The sequence below is a fragment of the Silurus aristotelis genome (assembly GCF_946808225.1).
Source record: "Silurus aristotelis genome assembly, chromosome: 22".
In the NCBI taxonomy this organism is placed as follows: domain Eukaryota; kingdom Metazoa; phylum Chordata; class Actinopteri; order Siluriformes; family Siluridae; genus Silurus; species Silurus aristotelis.
In genome coordinates, this window is record NC_139595.1 from 9,469,892 (window position 1) to 9,490,920 (window position 21,029).

The 21,029-nt window shown below is 40.5% G+C and overlaps 1 protein-coding gene across 1 annotated transcript; it reads left to right on the forward strand.

Annotated features, from left to right (window-relative positions):
* The first annotated feature begins 782 nt into the window (after nucleotides 1-782).
* Nucleotides 783-20,771, forward strand: LOC310717560 (guanylate-binding protein 7-like). The gene is made up of 11 exons (XM_083525789.1): nucleotides 783-940; nucleotides 3,519-3,717; nucleotides 10,584-10,711; nucleotides 10,911-11,020; nucleotides 17,205-17,398; nucleotides 17,651-17,893; nucleotides 17,995-18,272; nucleotides 18,421-18,633; nucleotides 18,819-18,921; nucleotides 19,101-19,294; nucleotides 20,104-20,771. The coding sequence occupies exons 2-11, from the start codon at nucleotides 3,543-3,545 to the stop codon at nucleotides 20,221-20,223; spliced, it is 1,758 nt and encodes a 585-aa protein (XP_083381915.1). The 5' UTR covers nucleotides 783-940; nucleotides 3,519-3,542; the 3' UTR covers nucleotides 20,224-20,771.
* The last annotated feature ends 258 nt before the right edge of the window (nucleotides 20,772-21,029 follow it).

Below are 21,029 nucleotides of genomic sequence, written 5' to 3' on the forward strand. Positions count from 1 at the left end.
TGGATTTTTTTGCAATTTCTCTACAGTAAAGACCTGCACATTTAAGGCTTATACTAGTCTGCAATATATTACTTACTGTAGTACAGCACTGTACAAATTTTATTGAAGTGGGTAACAATTTTTTTTTAACACTGCGTAATACTGACAGAGGGTTTGTAAGTAATCAACAAAAGCTGGGACACTTGTATAAACTTGTTAGCATCAACTCAAAATAAAGGTAGCAAAATTGTATTTAAAATGTAACATGCAAAATGACAATGCAATATTCAAAATGGCAAAGTATTTCTGTATTCAAATTTACATTTTCTATTACCATACAAGGTGGTAACAAAATATTTTGAGGCTAGTTTTGTAACATAAAACATCTTCAGAAACACCACAATGTTTATGCTCCACTTCTTCTGCTTCTGCTGATCTTTGCCTTTAGGACAAATAACATGTAACTGATCATGTTGCTACCATTTCTGCTTAGACATGTTACACTTATCAAATCAATTTGGGTTATACATTTTAATTTTAATTTTAATTTCATTTTCACTAATTTCACAATTTTAATAAAACTACTGTTGGAAATGGCAAAGGAAAATGAAAAAATTACATTTTGATTTTCCTTTTAAACCAAACTTCGCATATATGGTATATATACGGAAATACATAGTTATATTATATTTTAAATTACATTTTTCCATTAATACTTATTTTAAATTACAATAAGTATTAATGGTATATTGTCAAGCAATTTAGTTTAAACTCATGAAAAAAGTCAACAAACAACTAAATGTTCCCGATCTTGTGATAATGAAAGTAACTTGGAAAACACCTCTTTCCTGATATCATGCATATTGGTCCACACAAGTCTGGAAGTGGCTCTTTATAACCTGCTCACTGCCTTTTGCAACCAGATTTGGTTTTTAACTAGACAGCAAGCAACTGTTAAAAGGTATGTCTTTTAAGTGTTTGTTGTTACATTTTAAATTGTTGATTTTTAAACAATATATATATATATATATATATATATATATATATATATATATATATTTTTTTTTTTTAAACTATATATATATATATATATATATATATATATATATATATATATATATATATATATATATATATATATATACAGTGAGGAAAATAAGTATTTGAACACCCTGCTATTTTGCAAGTTCTCCCACTTAGAAATCATGGAGGGGTCTGAAATTGTCATCGTAGGTGCATGTCCACTGTGAGAGACATAATCTAAAAAAGAAAATCCAGAAATCACAATATATGATTTTTAAACTATTTATTTGTATGATACAGCTGCAAATAAGTATTTGAACACCTGTCTATCAGCTAGAATTCTGACCCTCAAAGACCTGTTAGTCTGCCTTTAAAATGTCCACCTCCACTACATTTATTATCCTAAATTAAATGCACCTGTTTGAGGTCGTTAGCTGCATAAAAACACCTGTCCACCCCATACAATCAGTAAGAATCCAACTACTAACATGGCCAGGACCAAAGAGCTGTCCAAAGACACTAGAGACAAAATTGTACACCTCCACAAGGCTGGAAAGGGCTACGGGGAAATTGCCAAGCAGCTTGGTGAAAAAAAGTCCACTGTTGGAGCAATCATTAGAAAATGGAAGAAGCTAAACATGACTGTCAATTTCCCTCGGACTGGCGCTCCATGCAAGATCTCACCTCGTTGGGTCTCAATGATCCTAAGGAAGGTGAGAAATCAACCCAGAACTACACGGTAGGAGCTGGTCAATGACCTGAAAAGAGCTGGGACCACCGTTTCCAAGGTTACTGTTGGTAATACACTAAGACGTCATGGTTTGAAATCATGCATGGCACGGAAGGTTCCCCTGCTTAAACCACCATATGTCCAGGCACGTCTTAAGTTTGCCAGTGACCATTTGGATGATCCAGAGGAGTCATGGGAGAAAGTCATGTGGTCAGATGCGACCAAAATAGAACTTTTGGGTCATAATTTCACTAAACGTGTTTGGAGGAAGAAGAATTATGAGTACCATCCCAAGAACACCATCCCTACTGTGAAGCATGGGGGTGGTAGCATCATGCTTTGGGGGTGTTTTTCTGCACATGGGACAGGGCAACTGCACTGTATTAAGAAGAGGATGACCGGGGCCATGTATTGCGAGATTTTGGGGAACAACCTCCTTCCCTCAGTTAGAGCATTAAAGATGGGTCGAGGCTGGGTCTTCCAACATGACAATGACCCGAAGCACACAGCCAGGATAACCAAGAAGTGGCTCTGTAAGAAGCATATCATGGTTCTGGCGTGGCCTAGCCAGTCTCCAGACCTAAACCCAATAGAGAATCTTTGGAGGGAGCTCAAACTCTGTGTTTCTCAGCGACAGGCCAGAAACCTAACTGATCTAGAGAAGATCTGTGTGGAGGAGTGGGCCAAAATCCCTCCTGCAGTGTGTGCAAACCTGGTGAAAAACTACAGGAAACGTTTGACCTCAAACAAATGCTACTGTACCAAATATTAACATTGACTTTCTCAGGTGTTCAAATACTTATTTGCAGCTGTATCATACAAACAAATAGTTTAAAAATCATATATTGTGATTTCTGGATTTTTTTTTTTAGATTATGTCTCTCACAGTGGACATGCACCTACGATGACAATTTCAGACCCCGCCATGATTTCTAAGTGGGAGAACTTGCAAAATAGCAGGGTGTCACTGTATATATATATATATATATATATATATATATATATATATATATATATATATATATATATATATATATATATATAAATCAAATGTTACTTGTAAATCAAATGTTACTTGAACGGGTGAGTTCAGGTGAAAGGGGGTGGGGTTTTGGGGATAAAAAAAGGTGTGTAGAGAGGGAGAGCCAAGACAAAGAGAGACAAAAATGTCCAGGTTCTGTACGGCATGGGTTATGGCCAGTAAAATAACCCTGAAAGTTCTATAAATAAATAGGACAGCATAAATGTGAAAACCCAGAAAGAGAACGGATATAAAATTTTCTAAAGATATGTTCTACTTAACCGTTCTACTTATTTCAGCATACTATAAGAAATGTCTTTATTTTGTCCATTCTATATTCATTTACTCTCTCGATATGCAGAGTTTTTGGGATTTTCTTCTTTTAACAAAAACTCTTGAAGCTAGACATAAAACTCCATACTGTTAGACTGTCATAAAAACAGAAATGGCAGTGTGATTTAACACAGTCGTTAAACCTTTTTAAAAGTTTTACAACTCACTATAAATCATATTTCCATTATGGAGTGAGTAGCCACAATGACACAGTGGCCAAATTGTGATGGCTAAAACACTGGGTCAGAGAATCTCAAAAACTGCAGCTCTTGTGGGGTGGTCAGTATCTAACAAAAGTGGTGGTGGTCCAAGGACGGAACAATAGTGAATGATGTGTATATATCTGTGTCTGTGTGCATGTATGTTTGTATGTATGCATGTATATAATTTCATAAACTGTATATGTGAAATATGCTGTGTTTGTATTGGTAGCATATTGGAGCTAAACAACAAAAAATGGAAAAGCCAGTATGCCTGATTAGCAGCGATTCTGAAGGATGCCTATGTGTTGTCAAAGAAGCTAAAGATATACTGGATGGGATCACTCAACCAGTTATTGTAGTGGCTGTGGTGGGACTCTACCGTACAGGAAAGTCTTATCTCATGAACCGGCTAGCAGGACAACAAACAGGTGAGAAATCAATATGCAGAAACCTGGAATAATACATCCAGCAATCTATTTTAATCTCAAATTAGCCTAACATAACATGTTTCTTATCTTTAGTCTTTACATTCTAATAAAGTTGTCAGAAAACTTTCACAAATGCAGTCAAAGGGTATTTATCTAAAACTGTGCCATTGTGGTATGCATGATAATAAACATATATAGTGGGGCTCTCAAAAATTTTATAATTTAGATTGCTATAAGAAAGTGGTAGGATAATTTTTTCTATATATTATGCTGATGTACTGGTACAAATGTAACTTTTATGTTTATAATATCAAAAGATAAAATAGCTGGCTGTAGTGACCTGTACTGATGGGTTGTTCATGAACGTTTCATTAATTTTGAACACGTCTTTAATGTGATTCAGAACGAGTAGTCTTAAAGACTGATTTATTCATTTTCTACTAGACTCGCATGAGCAAAGTGTTGCAAAATGTCCATAGGCTATGTATAGGAAACAGAATTGTGCAGTTTACCTTGCAACTCTTATTGTTCGAGTCGTTCATCATGTGTCTCCGATAAACGCTATGCAATAATATATCCATATATAAATTAATGGAACTATAGTCATAGTTCATGCATGTTGTCAGGGATCCACCTGCCACGCCCCCTTTGGTGGCTCTCTATGCCTCCGCTCTCCCTAGAGCTCCAGGTTTAAGCACGCACACCTGGAGCTCATCATCAATCATGCCTTCACTCTCTCTGGAGCTCTAGGCATAATCACGCTCACCTGGGGCTCATCATCACTCCACCCCGCTTCTTCGTTATTGTATGTGTTAGATGTTACGTACTGCTGCATGGCTTCATATTTGCATGCAGTACTCTCCTCTGTCCGTCCCATTCGGACTCTACTATCCGGTACCGGCTGTGCTTCTCCTCCCCGTGCATCTCAGATCAGCTTCACTTCTTCCCTAGCGCACCTCGGACTCTTTCAACCTAAGGACTGTCATGTGTGTGAGCGTGTGTGCGTGCGTGCGTGCGTGTGTGAGTGTGTAAGTGTGTATCTCTCTCCCTCATCTTATCATTAAACCTGAGCGAGCTGTATTCCGGCGTCCGCCTCCTGTTTCACTCGCACCTTGACACATTTAGAGATGCTGTAGGGATCTGCCTGTTGGAAATGCCACATGTTATTGTATTTATAATTAAAGGAACAAAATTAACTATGACACAATAAAAGATTAGTTTATTTTGATGAATGAGATTCAAAGAACAAAGTCACTAAAATAATCCTGGCCTGCCAATTGACAGCTAAATCCTTGTGTCAGTTACATTTGAGATATTTTTACAAATCTAGAAATTCAGTCTGTGTGCACAAGACAACTTCTTCTTTCGACTACTCTTATTAGGGTTCTACACAAAGTGGATGATCCGTCTCCATACCACCCTGTCCCCTACATCTGCCTCTTTCAAATTAACCACTTGCATGTCTTTCTTCACCACATCCACAAACCTAATTCTTGGCCTTCCTCTTTTCCTCTTGCCTGGCAGCTCCATCCTCAGCATTCTTCTTCCAATATACCCTTTTTTCCCCTCTGCACATGACCAAATGATCTTAATCTAGCCTATCTCAATTTGTCTTCAAAACGTCCTACCTGCGCAGTCCCTCTAATAACCTAATTTCTAATCCTGTCCATCCTCTCAATGAAAACCACAGCATCTTCAACTCTGCCACCTCCAGCTCCGCCTCCTGTCGTTTTTTGTATTGGATCTCTGTTGGCTACCCTGGTTACCGGTTCGAATTTTGGACGGGCAAAGAACGGAGTACTTTAGGGCAAGTCATGCCCAATCTATGGCATGTCAAACAGCCTTTGACAACATACTGAGATGGCTGTCCCTCCAGTCCCTGTTCCCCACTGGTATTTCAGCGAGCTCCACCCAGTCTGCCTGCTGTGCCAAAAATATCACACAGTTGTCTTTTCCAGTGTCGTCAGAGTGCGTTGTTTGGCTTTCTTTTTCAGGTCATCGCTGCACTCCTGAGCCTTGCTGACTACATTGCTCTGCTCCTGGGCTTCATTGACAATGTGACTCCACCCCCAGGCTTTGCCAAGGTGTTCACCCAGCCCCTGGGTTTCACTGAATTTGTGGTCTCTGCAAAGGGCTTTGTGCTGGCATTAATTGTCCCTTTGGCTCTGATTTGCACTTGGCTGCTGGTCTCTACAGAGGGGGTTGCTCTGTTGCTGATCTTTGCACCACCGCTGTTCTCCACAAGGGGTGTCACACCATCCCAGATCTACGCAGAGGGCTTCCATCAGTATCATCACTTCGGCCAAAAAAGACAGGGTGTCCATCAGAGCCCGGGCCCGAGGGCAGCCAACAGGAGGCTCGCTCCACGCTTTGTCTGGTCTTTCTACACAGTGGTGGTCCACCTCATATCCCGCTTTGTCTGCCGCTGGCACCTGACCTTCCTCATGCCATGGCTCAAAGACATGTGCTTGTCAAGTAGACATATACTGAGTCTTACCCATAGTGACTTTCATTCTCTTTCTTCCCAGGCTTGTTTCAACCTGCTACCTACTCTCACTACAAATCACAATATCATCTACCAACATCATAGTCCATGGCGACTCCAATCTCACCTCACCTGTCAACCTGTCCATCACCACTGCAAACAGAAAATCCAATTCCACCTCCACCTTGAACCAGTCTGTCATCTCTATTGCACACCTCACTGTAGTCACACTGTCCTCATACATGTTCTGCACCACCCTCACATACATCTAGGCCACACCTGACCTCCTCGTGCAATACCACATCTGCTCTCTTGGCACTCTTTTGTATGCTTCCTCTAGATTCACAAACACACAATGCAACTCCTTTTGACCTTCTTTATACTTTTCTATCAATATTCTCAAAGCAAATATTGCATCTGTAGTTCTCTTCCTCAGCATGAAGCCATACTGTTGCTCACAGATGGTCACCTCTACTTTCAGGCTATCTTCCACTAGGCTTCCACTTTCCTATAACTTGATGATGTCACTGATCTTTATTCCCTTTATTCCCCTGTAGTTTTTGCAGGTCTCCCTTGATGTCACATCTCACTTATTCTTAAAAATCAGGACCAGCACATTTCTTTATTTCTCAGACATCCTCTCACCTTCCAAAATCATAATAATGGTTAAAAACACCACTGCCATCTCTCCTAAAACATCTCAATGCTTTTACTGGTATGTCATCTGGGCCAACCGATTTTCCACTCTTCATCCTCTTAACTTCATCCTTATTAATCCTATGCACTTTATGCTTTATCTCCCCATCATCCAACCTTCTTTCTTTCATTTTCTTCATTCATCAGCCGCTTAAAATACTCCCTCCACCTTCTCAATAAACTTTCCTCACTTGTCAACAAATGTATCTGCATCCTTTATTGCCCTAACTTGCAGTACATCCTTCCTAGCTCGATCCCTCTGCTATTTAAACGGTTTCAAATATTTTCCTGCTTTCCTAGTGTCCAGCTTCTTATACAGCTTCTCATATACCTTTTTGTTAGCTTTTGGCACATTCCCCTTCACCTGTTGCCACATGTCTTCACCTGTTGCCACATGCCACCTGTTGCCACAGGTCTTCCCCGGGGTCTCCTCCTTGTGGGACGCGCCCGGAACACCTTCCCAGGAAGGCGTCCAGGAGGCATCCGGAACAGATGCCCGAGCCACCTCAGCTGACCCCTCTCAATGTGGAGGAGCAGCGGATCTACCCTGAGCTCCTCCCTCGTGACTGAGCTTCTCACCCTATCTCTAAGGGATCGCCCAGCCACCCTGCGGAGAAAGCACATTTCGGCCGCCTGTATCCGGGATCTTGTCCTTTCGGTCATGACCCAGAGCTCATGACCATAGGTGAGAGTAGGAACGTAGATTGACCGGTAAATCGAGAGTTTTGCCTTGCGGCTCAGCTCCTTCTTCACCACAACAGACCGGTACATCGACCGCATTACTGCAGAAGCTGCACCGATCCGTCTGTCAATCTCCCGTTCCACCCTTCCCTCACTCGTGAACAAAACCCCAAGATACTTAAACTCCTCCACTTGCGGCAGGAACTCCCCACCAACCTGAAGTGGGCAAGCCACCCTTTTCCGACTGAGGACCGTGGCCTCGGATTTGGAGGTGCTGATTCTCATCCCAGCCGCTTCACACTCGGCTGCAAACCGTCCCAGTGCATGCTGAAGGCCCTGGTCTGATGAAGCCAACACGACAACATCATCTGCAAAGAGCAAAGACGAAATCGTGTCGTCACCAAACCGGACACCCTCCGACCCATGGCTGCGCCTAGAAATTCTGTCCTTAAAAATTATGAACAGAACTGGTGACAAAGGGCAGCCCTGCCGGAGTCCAACATGCACCGGGAACAAGTCTGACTTACTGCCGGCAATGCGAACCAAGCTCCTGCTTCGGTCATACAGGGACCGGACAGCCCTTAGTAAAGGGCCCCCGATTCCATACTCCCGGAGCACCCTCCACAGGCCGCCGCGAGGGACACAGTCGAATGCCTTTTCCAAATCCACAAAGCACATGTGGACTGGTTGGGCAAACTCCCATGAACCCTCCAGCACCCTGTAGAGGGTATAGAGCTGGACCAGTGTTCCACGGCCCGGACGAAAACCACATTGTTCCTCCTGAATCCGAGGTTCTACTATCGGCCGTATTCTCCTCTCCAGTACCCTGGCATAGACTTTCCCAGGTAGGCTGAGAAGTGTAATCCCCCTATAGTTGGAACACACCCTCCGGTCCCCCTTCTTAAAAAGAGGGACCACCACCCCGGTCTGCCATTCCAAAGGCACTGTCCCCGACAGCCACGTGCTGCTGCAGAGGCGTGTCAGCCAAGACAGCCCCACAACATCCAGAGACTTGAGGTACTCAGGGCGGATCTCATCCACCCCCGGTGCCTTGCCACCGAGGAGTTTCTTTACTACCTCGGTGACTTCAGCTTGGGTGATGGACGAGTCTGCCTCTGAGCCCTCAGCCTCTGCTCCCTCAATGGAAGACGTGACGGCGGGATTGAGGAGATCCTCGAAGTATTCCTTCCACCGTCCAACGACATCCCCAGTTGAGGTCAACAGCTCCCCACCTCTACTGTAAACAGCATTGGTGGGGCACTGCTTTCCCCTCCTGAGGCGCCGGACGGTTTGCCAGAATCTCTTCGAGGCCAGCCGATAGTCCTTCTCCATGGCCTCACCGAACTCCTCCCAGGCCCGAGTTTTTGCCTCGATAACCACCCGGGCTGCAGTTCGCTTGGCCTGCCGGTACCCGTCAGCTGCCTCAGGAGTCCCACAAGCCAACCAGGCCCGGTAGGACTCCTTCTTCAGCTTGACGGCATCCCTTACTTCCGGTTTCCACCACCGGGTTCGGGGATTGCCGCCTTGACAGGCACCGGAGACCTTACTGCCACAGCTCCGAGCGGCCGCTTCGACAATGGAGGTGGAGAACATGGTCCACTCGGACTCAATATCTCCGGCCTCCCTCGGGATCTGGTCAAAGCTCCGCCGGAGGTGGGAGTTGAAGATCTCTCTGACAGGAGGCTCGGCCAAACGTTCCCAGCAGACCCTCACAGTACGCTTGGGTCTGCCGAGTCTGTCCAGCTTCCTCCCCCGCCATCGGATCCAACTCACCACCAGGTGGTGATCAGTTGACAGCTCCGCCCCTCTCTTTACCCGAGTGTCCAAGACATACGGCCGCAGGTCAGATGAAACGACCACAAAGTCGATCATCGACCTACGGCCTAGGGTGTCCTGGTGCCACGTGTACTGATGGACACCCTCATGCAAAGAGTCCATACCGGGCGACGTCACGGTCCCTGATGTAGTATCTCTCATAAGGGGTTTTGAACCGCTCTTAGTCTGACCCGTCGCCCAGGACCTGTTTGCCTTGGGAGACCCTACCAGGGGCATATAGCCCCGGACAACATAGCTCCTAGGGTCATTCGGGTACTCAAACCCCTCCACCACGTTAAGGTGGCAGTTCAAGGAGAGGTGACAACTCGTTTAACCATTTTGCATTTAATGACTTATGCAATGAACTGGTGCCTAAATGTATTGGAGGTTAAGACTATTTAAGTGAAACTAGTATAATACATTTTGATCAACATAACAAACCACTGATAATGTAGGAAAGACCAGACACTTGTACACAATCGATTAAATGATGTACAAAAGCTTTTGCAATTTGATCAAAGCAATACGAAATGTTCGTATGATGAGCACAAATGACTAAATGATGTGAAGGTTGAACAAGTAGTTTTAAGAATTTCATTTCTGATCTGAAAAATGCTCCAAAAGCGACTGAGAAAAACTGTAAATATGCATATATTATTATTATTATTATTATTATTATTGTTAATATTTACCTGAGATACAGTATTGTTTAAAATAATAGCAGTACAATGTGACTAACCAGAATAATCCAGGTTTTTAGTATATTTTTTTATTGCTACGTGGCAAACAAGTTACCAGTAGGTGCAGTAGATTCTCAGAAAATAAACAAGACCCGGCATTCATGATATGCACACTCTTAAGGCTGTGCAATTGGACAATTAGTTGAAAGGGGTGTGTTCAAAAAAATAGCAGTGTGGCATTCAATCACTGAGGTCATCAATTTTGTGAAAAAACAGGTGTAAATCAGGTGGCCCCTATTTAAGGATGAAGCCAGCACTTGTTGAACATGCATTTGTATATATATATATATATATATATATATATATATATATATATATATATATATATATATATATATATATATATATATATATATATAATTATTGGTGTATTATCATTGATCATTATAAATCATTTAGTCATTATTCATTAATTATAGTTATATGCTTGATTTTTGTGATTATTTCAGGCTTTGCTTTGGGCAGCACCATAGAGTCAGAAACTAAAGGCATCTGGATGTGGTGCATTCCACATCCCAAAAAACCAGGACACACTCTGGTGCTGCTTGACACTGAGGGACTCGGGGATGTGTACAAGGTATGAACAATATCTCCATCAAAACATAATACCAAGAAGAACCCCATGACAATCATATCAACAGTATTGCTATTCTTTTTTACCTTCCCATTTTTAAAATGATGTTTTCCACAGCTGTTAAAATTGCTCAGCAATAATTACTAAATTATTGCTATTGATTAGATTACATTACAGTTATATAAGTTTAAATGTTTTTTAGGGTGATGAAAAGCATGACACATGGATCTTCTGCTTAACTGTCCTGCTCAGTAGCACTCTTGTATATAACAGCATGGGGGTCATAGACAACGATGCCATTGATAAGCTACAGTATCCTTTACTATATACCACTAGCATATAGTACACAAACACAAGATACTGCTATTGTTGGCTGTACCAGGAGATGACAGGAGGAGGAGTATAGGAAACTGATCCAGGACTTCATTGCATGGTGTGAATTTAACCACCTGCACCTCAACACCACAAAAACCAGGGAGATGGTGGTGGACTTCAGGAGACCCAGGCCTCAACCTGAGCCTGTGACTTTAAACAGGACTGTGTGGAGATTGTGAAGACCTACAAATACCAGGGAATGCAGCTGGATGATAGAATGGACTGGACTGCCAACACAGACGCTCTGGTCAGGGAAGTGCTGACTGTCCTCACCATTCTGAACATCCTCAGCTTTTCTGCACTACACACTGCATACTACAGTGAGGAAAATAAGTATTTGAACACCCTGCTATTTTGCAAGTTCTCCCACTTGGGAGGGGTCTGAAAATGTCATCGTAGGTGCATGTCCACTGTGAGAGACATAATCTAAAAAAAAAATCCAGAAATCACAATATATGATTTTTAAACTATTTATTTGTATGATACGGCTGCAAATAAGTATTTGAACACCTGTCTATCAGCTAGAATTCTGACCCTCAAAGACCTGTTAGTCCGCCTTTAAAATGTCCACCTCCACTACATTTATTATCCTAAATTAGATGCACCTGTTTGAGGTCGTTAGCTGCATAAAGACACCTGTCCACCCCATACAATCAGTAAGAATCCAACTACTAACATGGCCAAGACCAAAGAGCTGTTCAAAGACACTAGAGACAAAATTGTACACCTCCACAAGGCTGGAAATGGCTATGGGAAAATTGCCAAGCAGCTTGGTGAAAAAAGGTCCACTGTTGGAGCAATCATTAGAAAATGGAAGAAGTTAAACATGACTGTCAATCTCCCTCGGACTGGGGCTCCATGCAAGATCTCACCTTGTGGGGTCTCAATGATCCTAAGGAAGGTGAGAAATCAGCCCAGAACTACACGGGAGAAGCTGGTCAATGACCTGAAAAGAGCTGGGACCACTGTTTCCAAGGTTACTGTTGGTAATACACTAAGACATCATGGTTTGAAATCATGCATGGCACGGAAGGTTCCCCTGCTTAAACCAGCACATGTCCAGGCACGTCTTAAGTTTGGCAATGACCATTTGGATGATCCAGAGGAGTCATGGGAGAAAGTCATGTGGTCAGATGAGACCAAAATAGAACTTTTGGGTCATAATTCCACTAAACGTGTTTGGAGGAAGAAGAATGATGAGTACCATCCCAAGAACACCATCCCTACTGTGAAGCATGGGGGTGGTAGCATCATGCTTTGGGGGTGTTTTTCTGCACATGGTACAGGGCGACTGCACTGTATCAAGAAGAGGATGACCGGGGCCATGTATTGCGAAATTTTGGGGAACAACCTCCTTCCCTCAGTTAGAGCATTGAAGATGAGTCGAGGCTGGGTCTTCCAACATGACAATGACCTGAAGCACACAGCCAGGATAACCAAGGAGTGGCTCTGTAAGAAGCATATCAAGGTTCTAGCATGGCCTAGCCAGTCTTCAGACCTAAACCCAATAGAGAATCTTTGGAGGGAGCTCAAACTCCGTGTTTCTCAGCGACAGGCCAGAAACCTGACTGATCTAGAGAAGATCTGTGTGGAGGAGTGGGCCAAAATCCCTCCTGCAGTGTGTGCAAACCTGGTGAAAAACTACAGGAAACGTTTGATCTCTGTAATTGCAAACAAAGGCTACTGTACCAAATATTAACATTGACTTTCTCAGGTGTTCAAATACTTATTTGCAGCTGTATCATACAAATAAATAGTTAAAAAATCATACATTGTGATTTCTGGATTTTTTTTTTTAGATTATGTCTCTCACAGTGGACATGCACCTACGATGACAATTTCAGACCCCTCCATGATTTCTAAGTGGGAGAACTTGCAAAATAGCAGGGTGTTCAAATACTTATTTTTCTCACTGTACGCACATTAATACTTTGAGTTGACAGGACCTTGCACAGACTCAACAAACACTCACACAGTATTGTTTTTTTTCCCTACTCCTTTTTTTTTTACTTCCTTTAAATTGTTTGTATTTTGAAGTATTATTGCATGCCGCAATGCCTATGTTTGTTTTTTGTTTGGAAAAGGCATCTCTTTTAAATATAATTGTGGGAGAGCGAATGGGAGGGAGGAAAAAGGACAGCCACAACAGGTCGGTTCACAGGCGTCACCGCCGTTCTTTATTCAATGTATTCTTTCCTGTTTATTTGTCACACTGGTGTCTGGTCACACAGCGCTCACGTGGCACTTCTGGCACACACACGCACACACACACACACACGCCTCCGCTCCCTCGGCTTTTATGCGCCTCCTGAACACTGAAAAGAGAGCACAGACATCAGGTCTTATTAGTTGCAGGTGAGGCAAATCCCCGCTTTCCTGCGTCCTGCCCCGCCCCCGCTGCCACAATAATTTTTAACAGTGAAAATTCAACATATGGATTTTTAAAGCAACCGAGTGGATTACTGTGTTCCGACGTGGAGTTTACTCGCTTTTTTGGTATTTTTGGGCCTTTGGATCTCTGCACTACTGACTCACAGCTTGTATCATTCTTTGCAATTTCAAGATGGCCTCTGGATCTCTGCACTATTAACTCACAGTTTGTATCATTCTTTGGAATTGCAAGAGGTACATCACCACTACATCTGTGCGGTATAGCCTCGGATGGGTATAAGAAACCCCAAAAAGTCCTTGATATTGAGGCACAGTACTGTGTTTTATTGGTGAATGTTTTTAAACTGGACACTCATATCTGCTAAAAGCTAGCTACCACTAGTTCTCAAGCAGTTCTCACGGCTTGCTGCCACCAGCTACTGCCTCTACCATCAAGGCGCTGCCTGCCTAAAACTCACTTATTGGGCATTTGCCTACTTTAGCTGTGGCCTTCACATCCTCACTACCGTTATCTCAGTGGGTCTGCCTACTACGGTCTCAGCTCCCTTCATTTCACCAGTTTATCACCTGCTGTAGCCTTAGTAGCTACAGCCTCAGCTGTTTTTACCATCAGACTGTCACCGGCTACAGCCTCAGCTGCCTCCATCTCTGGGCTGTCATCTGTTACAGTCTCAGTCGCATTTTCCACCATTGGACTTGTCCTAAAAATGAAGTTTTATCTAGCCTTGTTTATCCTTTTGATCCCCCTTACTAGTGGCGTTGTCCATTTGCAGTTAGAAAATTAGTCCATTCTTATGTAGTTCCCTTATGTAGTCTCAATGCTTGAAATATTTTCCAAGGTCCAATTTAAATCACAGGGGCCAAGTCACTCATTTATGTTTGCTTTTAAGGCTGCAAATCTACTCCATCTTCATTGCCTCTACATTTTGAAGGATTGGTTTATTGTCACTGCAGACTCACTTCCGGTTTTTTTTATATCATTAAATTCTAGATCTGGGACTTTCTGCTGCAAATCAGCTAAGTCCAGACTTCTTATTATTTTATTATTAATTTCTGGAAATGTTCTGCCTAATCCGGGCCCTGATAGCCTTAAGATATGTGATACACCTGAAGATTTTAAATCAAGGTCTGGCCTGGGTATTATTCATCTCAATGTTCGGAGTTTAATGTCCAAACTATATATGGTTAATTTATGGGTCAAGTCAACTGATGCTGACATTGTTGTTTTGTCTGAAACCTGGCTGACTAAATCTGTCCTTAATAACGATATTGGCATTGATGATTATAATGTGTATCGTTCAGATCGCCCAAAAAGAGGGGGAGGTGTTGCTATTTATATTAAATGCAAATTTAATTCTAGGTTGGTGCTCTCAAAATCGGTTTGTAAACAATTTGAGTTTTTGGCATTAAACCTTGAAGTCTCAAAAGACCACCAAATCAGGCTGGTTGGTTGTTATAGAACTCCGTCTTCTACATTATCAAATTTGTTAAGTCAAGTTATTTGTAATGACAATATTGTTGTTGGTGATCTGAACTGGGACTGGCTAAGGCCGGTATCAAATGCTTTTAAAGAGCAGTGTGACAGTTTAAATTTGACTAAATTAATTAACACTCCTACTCGGCCAAATCCTAAATCCTAAATGTCCGGAGAAATCATCACTCATTGATCCTGACCAATGCCCCTTTTAAATATTCTCCAATAGGTGTTTTTTCTAATGATGTGAGTGATCACTGTGTGATTGCTGCTGTTAGAGATACTAAGGTGCCCAAGTCTACACCTCGTATTGTTGAAAGGCGAAATATGAAAATGTTTGTTGAACAGGGTTTTTTATATGATTTGTTTTATTATGACTGGAGTAGAATTGCTTTGTTTGATGATGTGGAATTAGCCCTGACTTTTTTTCAAAACAGTTTCCTTGATATTTTGAACAGACATGCACCTATTCGTAAATGTAGAATTAAGGGTCGAAACAATCCCTGGTTTTCTTCTGAGATTTCTAAATTGCTCCAGGAGAGAAATGTAGCCTGGGCAAAAGCAAGGAGATCGGATACTGATGCTGACTGGCTTGTCTTCAGATGTTTGCGAAACAGATTCACTTCACCTTTCAGAAAAGCTAAAGCTGAATTTTATTTATCTGAAACTACAGAGAATCTAAATGACCCAAAAAAATTCTGGAAAACTATGAAGTCATTATCTGCAACGACTAAACCAACACGGTTTCCGGTGTCTCTAGTTAAAAATGGTGTGTCTATATATGACAAAGTAGAAATGTTAAATTGTTTTAATGAGCATTTCATATCATCTGGATCTTTGTTTAATTCTGTTGCTCCCATAGTGTTGGAGCCTGAAAATGACACCTTTATCACTGCTACCAAAACTTTCAGTCTTAGCTCCTTCTCTGTTGCTGGTGTTCATAAAGCTCTGAAACAATTGAATCCTCGAAAAACTGCGGGCCCAGATCACTTAGACCCTTTATAAAAGTAATTAATGATATAGTCAAAGCACTTCATGATAAGAAACACTGTGTGTCTATGTTCATTGATTTGTCCAAAGCATTTGACACTGTTGACCATAGTATATTAGTGCAGAGACTGATCAGTATAGGTTTATCTCAACACACTGGGCTGGTTTATTAACTACCTCGCTGATAGGACTCAAGCTACGCAAGTTGATGGCCTAACGTCAAAATATTTATCAATCTGTAAAGGGGTCCGACAAGGCTCCATTCTAGGGCCACTTTTATTCACTATTTATATAAAATGTCTGGGGGAAAATGTTCAACATGCATCTTTTCATTTTTATGCAGATGATACGGTCATTTATTGTTGTGCAGCTACCATTAAGAAGGCTTATGAATGTTCATAAACTGCTTTTGATAGAGTGCAAGCACAGCTTTATCATTTATCATGCAGAGAAGACCAAAGTAATGGTCTTTTCAAACTCAAGGAAAAAAGTTAGACCTGAATATTGTTACTGACCAGGGTAAAACAATTGAGTTAGTTTCATCTTATAAATATTTAGGATTTTTAATTGATTAGCACCTTTCTTTTGAGCTTCATATACAGAATCTAGTAAAAAAGTTGAAATTGAAGCTAGGTTTTTTTCTTTAGGAACAAATCTTGTTTTACTTTTTCTGCTAGAAAAAGGCTAGTTGATGCCACATTTCTCTCTATTATTGATTATGGTGATCTGTTGTATATGAATGCCCCATTAAAGTGTCTTCAGATGTTGGATGCTGTGTTTCATGGAGCTTTAAGGTTTATTTCATATTGCAGACCTCTCACGCATCATTGTACACTTTACTCCAAAGTGAATTTGCCCTCTCTGTCAAATGTTTTTAAACTGGACACTCATATCTGCTAAAAGCTAGCTACCACTAGTTCTCAAGCAGTTCTCACGGCTTGCTGCCACCAGCTACTGCCTCTACCATCAAGGTGCTGCCTGCCTAAAACTCACTTATTGGGCATTTGCCTACTTTAGCTGTGGCCTTCACATCCTCACTACCGTCATCTCAGTGGGTCTGCCTACTACGGTCTCAGCTCCCTTCATTTCACCAGTTTATCACCTGCTGTAGCCTTAGTAGCTACAGCCTCAGCTGTTTTGGTTAAATAAAGGTTAAATAAAATAAAAAATACTGCTGGAAGGTGTAAATTTCTCATTGGAATGAATAAAGTATCCATTCATCCATCCATCCATCTAGTGCCGTTTTCTTTAACATGTCCTCTGCAGCTATGTGACAGAACTCACTAAAAACATCCGAGTGAATGCACAGACAAGTGGTGACCATGATGACTCAGCAGAGTTTATGCATGTTTTCCCCTCCTTCATCTGGACTGTGCGAGACTTCATGCTGAGGTTGGAAAAGGATGGAAGGGCCATTACAGCTGATGAATATCTGGAAAGTGCATTGATATTAAAATCTGGTTAGTAAAAACAGCCATTCTTTATAGTATCTCATTATCCTTGAATTTATTGTTTATCAGGAAGAGGTTCCGAAAGCATTCGGTCCCTCACATCCAGACTGTGCAAAAGTTTTTTTCAGGCTCCTCAACACACAGAACTGAACTGGAACCATCACTGATTCCGACAACGGTTTCTATAAAAACATCTAAACAACAAATATGACAGTCATTGTAAAATATATATTTAAAACATTATTATTTTCCATTTTCTAGGTTCTGATACTAAAGCTGAGAAGTTCAACCTGCCCAGGCGGTGTTTGCGTCACTTTTTCGCAGAACGGCGATGTTTTGTATTCCCACGGCCAGCTGGAGATGATGAACTGATAAGGATGGAGGAGTTGTCTGAGACAGATCTTAATGAACGTTTTCTAAAGTGTGCTGGGGAGTTCTGCAGCTATGTGTTTAACAATTCCAAACCAAAAACCTTAAAAGGTGGCCAGGTGCTCATCGGCAGTGGTCAGTAAACATCCATTATAGCAAAAATCTGTATGAGAAACAGACTATTTGTTATGTTATGAAAGTTGCTTTCTAAAATGCGATGCTGTTTGTTTTGTCAGCTCTGGGCAGTCTGGCTGAGGTTTATGTTGAGGCTATTTGCAGTGGCCAGATTCCTTGTTTGGAGAATGCAGTGGAGACTTTGGCTCAGATTCAGAATGAACGGGCAGTAGAACAAGGATTGCAGGTCTACCAGAATCAGCTGTCTGAGTCAGTGTGCTTTCCACTTGACCCATCTGAGCTATCAGACATCCACAGAAAAGCAGAAATGGCAGCAATTGAAGTTTTTATCAGGACTTCCTTCAATGACACTGAGCAAAAAGCACAGCGGAAGCTTAAGGTACCTTAGAAATATTAAGCATACATGCATTACACCCCCAAATACATACAAAGAAATCAAATTAGTCTCCAAAATGTAAAAATAATAAAATATTTTTTATACAAGCACAAACATTTTATACGAACACTCTGTCTATCTCCATTACAAGAAAGAGATCCAGACTGTGTATCAACATCAGTGTGATCGGAATCGTAAGGAAGGTCTGAATACTTGTAAGCTGGAGCTGAAACAGGTGTTTACTCCTCTGGAGACGGCTATAAGTGACGGGTTATTTATGTGCCCTGGAGGATACAAACAGTACCGTGATCAACTCCAGAGCTTGACAAATGTTTTCAAAGCACGCACACACAAACAGAGGATGGTAAGACTGCTAATATATTTTCTATTTTCTTTCTTGTCTAAACAATCCCTAATAACCATGTAATTCAGAATAACCTTAATTACATCAATTAACTAAAGTAGCAATCTGTGTGTGTGTGTGTGTGTGTGTGTGTGTGTGTGTGTGTGTGTGTGTGTGTGTGTGTGTGTGTGTGTGTGTGTTTACAGAGTGAGGAGGTGTTGACTGAGTATCTGAAGGAAAAGGATGAGTTTGGGAGGAATATACTTTTAGCTGATAAGTGCCTCACTGAAGCAGAACATAAAAAAGAAGGTTAGTCTATGCTCAGCTCTTTTATGCTCCTTACAAATTACAGTGATAAGAGAAGAACTTTGTACGTGGTCAGGATTGCATGTTTAACTGCGAATCCCGACAAAAATGTAACGTATTTTCAGTTTCAAAGATTGCTTCTACTGTGTCTGTGTAAATAATTATTTTATTTCTATACTCAGTTGAGCGTTTACAAAAAGTGGCACTAGAACTGCAGAATGAATCTTTAAGGAAGAGTAAGGAGCATCAGGAGCAGATGTTGAGGGACCAACAAAGAACCAATGAGCAGCACACGACTCAGCTGATGAAACGTATGGAGGAAGAGAGTCAAAGAGAAAGGGCGAATAATGAACGAGTGCTGGAGGCTAAACTTAGGGTAAAAAATAAATTACATCAGTACTATCAGGAACCAAATTTTACTCCTTATTTATACATATTTTATACACATTTCTAATTGAAAATATCAGTACTAAGCATTTACTAATAATACTATATTAATAACTTATTTTATGTAATATTAGTGACAAAATTCATGTAGTTAAAACAGTAATCAATATTAGCAACAATACACCACAAGTTATATTGCACACAGGAAAGAAAACTCACACAGCACTGACACATTTTTTGTTTTTTTACCCAGAGTATACTTTCTGGTCACAGCTATTTTATATCTATTAGGTTTTAGCAGATGCACACAAACATGAATTATCTGCATAAATATTTCACAAAATTTATAATTTACCTCTCCAGATTACTTCCAATTTAGTTGTGTATAGATAAAATAGGTAAAGTGCACTTAAACCACAAATACAATTTAATGTTAAATATGCTTTAAAATATTTAACATTTATTCCCAGAAAATACATTATTAAAATTAATTATGCTAATGTTATGTCATAATCTTATGTAATTAAAATATTTAGAATAATAAGTGATAAAATCATAAAGTTAAATAGTTTTTTTTAACATTTTAATGAACCATGTGATAATAAATTTAAATAATAAAGAAACAATGTTTAATTAAAAATGGTATGTGAAATATTTCATATATTTACTTATAAACTTGAATACTTATCAATTACTTACATATTTTTTTGTGTGTGTGTGTGTGTGTGTGTGTGTGTGTGTGTGTGTGTGTGTGTGTGTGTGTGTGTGTGTGTGTGTGTGTGTGTGTGTGTTTTACAGGAACAAGCGGCCCTGTTGGAAAGAGGATTTAATGAAAAAGCGGATCAAATGAATCGTGAAATTGTAAATCTTAGAAGACAGATGAACAGTAGAAATGAGTCGACTTGTTTGATTTTTTAATTATTTAAAACACCGAAAGGTATAGCCGTTGTATCCTGCTGTATTGTTAATTTAAAAAAAATATATGTTTGTTATCTTTTTAATTAATAGTTAAAGATGCTTTAATATTAATAATGTTCAAAAAACAATATTTTTATTATATGATCTCTTTGTTAGTGATGTGCATGGTGGCTGTCTTATAGGTTATTGTTTTCCATTTTGCATGCCATATTGTCTTATCATGAAGACATCATGTTGTCTGTATAAGAATTCCAGGAAAACAGCAGTTTCAGTGCTCAAGATAAATACTCATTCCGAACCTTTGTATCACCAACAACCATACTACAGTTAAACTCAATTAGATTTTTCCCCATTTTTCCAATTCTGTTATTTGATATGCTTGTAACCTGTAAATGCATGGTTTTATGAATTGTACTGTTGCCACATAATTTGATAATTATATAACTGTGTGCAGGTTTTAACTTAAAAATTATTTAGCACTTATCATATATGTTCTTCTGCTGCACATTGCCAGATTCTGGATTAAAACAATAAAATCTCCAGCTAATAGTGTAGTTGCTCGTTCAGTTTTTTGTCTATAAATTTATCTTTAACACAGTTTGGGAGAAATGTAATGCTTGTGTAATTACAATGATTATCAGCAACAGATCAACCCGTTATATTAACCGTTTGCATCTAAAAGCATTTGTATAATTTGTTTTCCAGAACTAATCAGTGGTGAACATAATATTAGCTCCTATTTTTAAGGGGCAAAATAAATTAATGCTCACTCCATCCTGTGACTTTGTATCCTCCTTTACTTTGCT

Excerpts from the sequence above, each read along its gene's own strand:
- LOC310717560 (XM_083525789.1), top strand. The coding sequence starts at position 3,543 with ATGGAAAAGCCAGTATGCCTGATTAGCAGCGATTCTGAAGGATGCCTA. Across the intron at positions 3,718-10,583 it reads GCTAGCAGGACAACAAACAG|GCTTTGCTTTGGGCAGCACC; the intron begins GTGAGAAATCAA and ends TGATTATTTCAG. Across the intron at positions 18,634-18,818 it reads GCACACACAAACAGAGGATG|AGTGAGGAGGTGTTGACTGA; the intron begins GTAAGACTGCTA and ends GTGTGTTTACAG.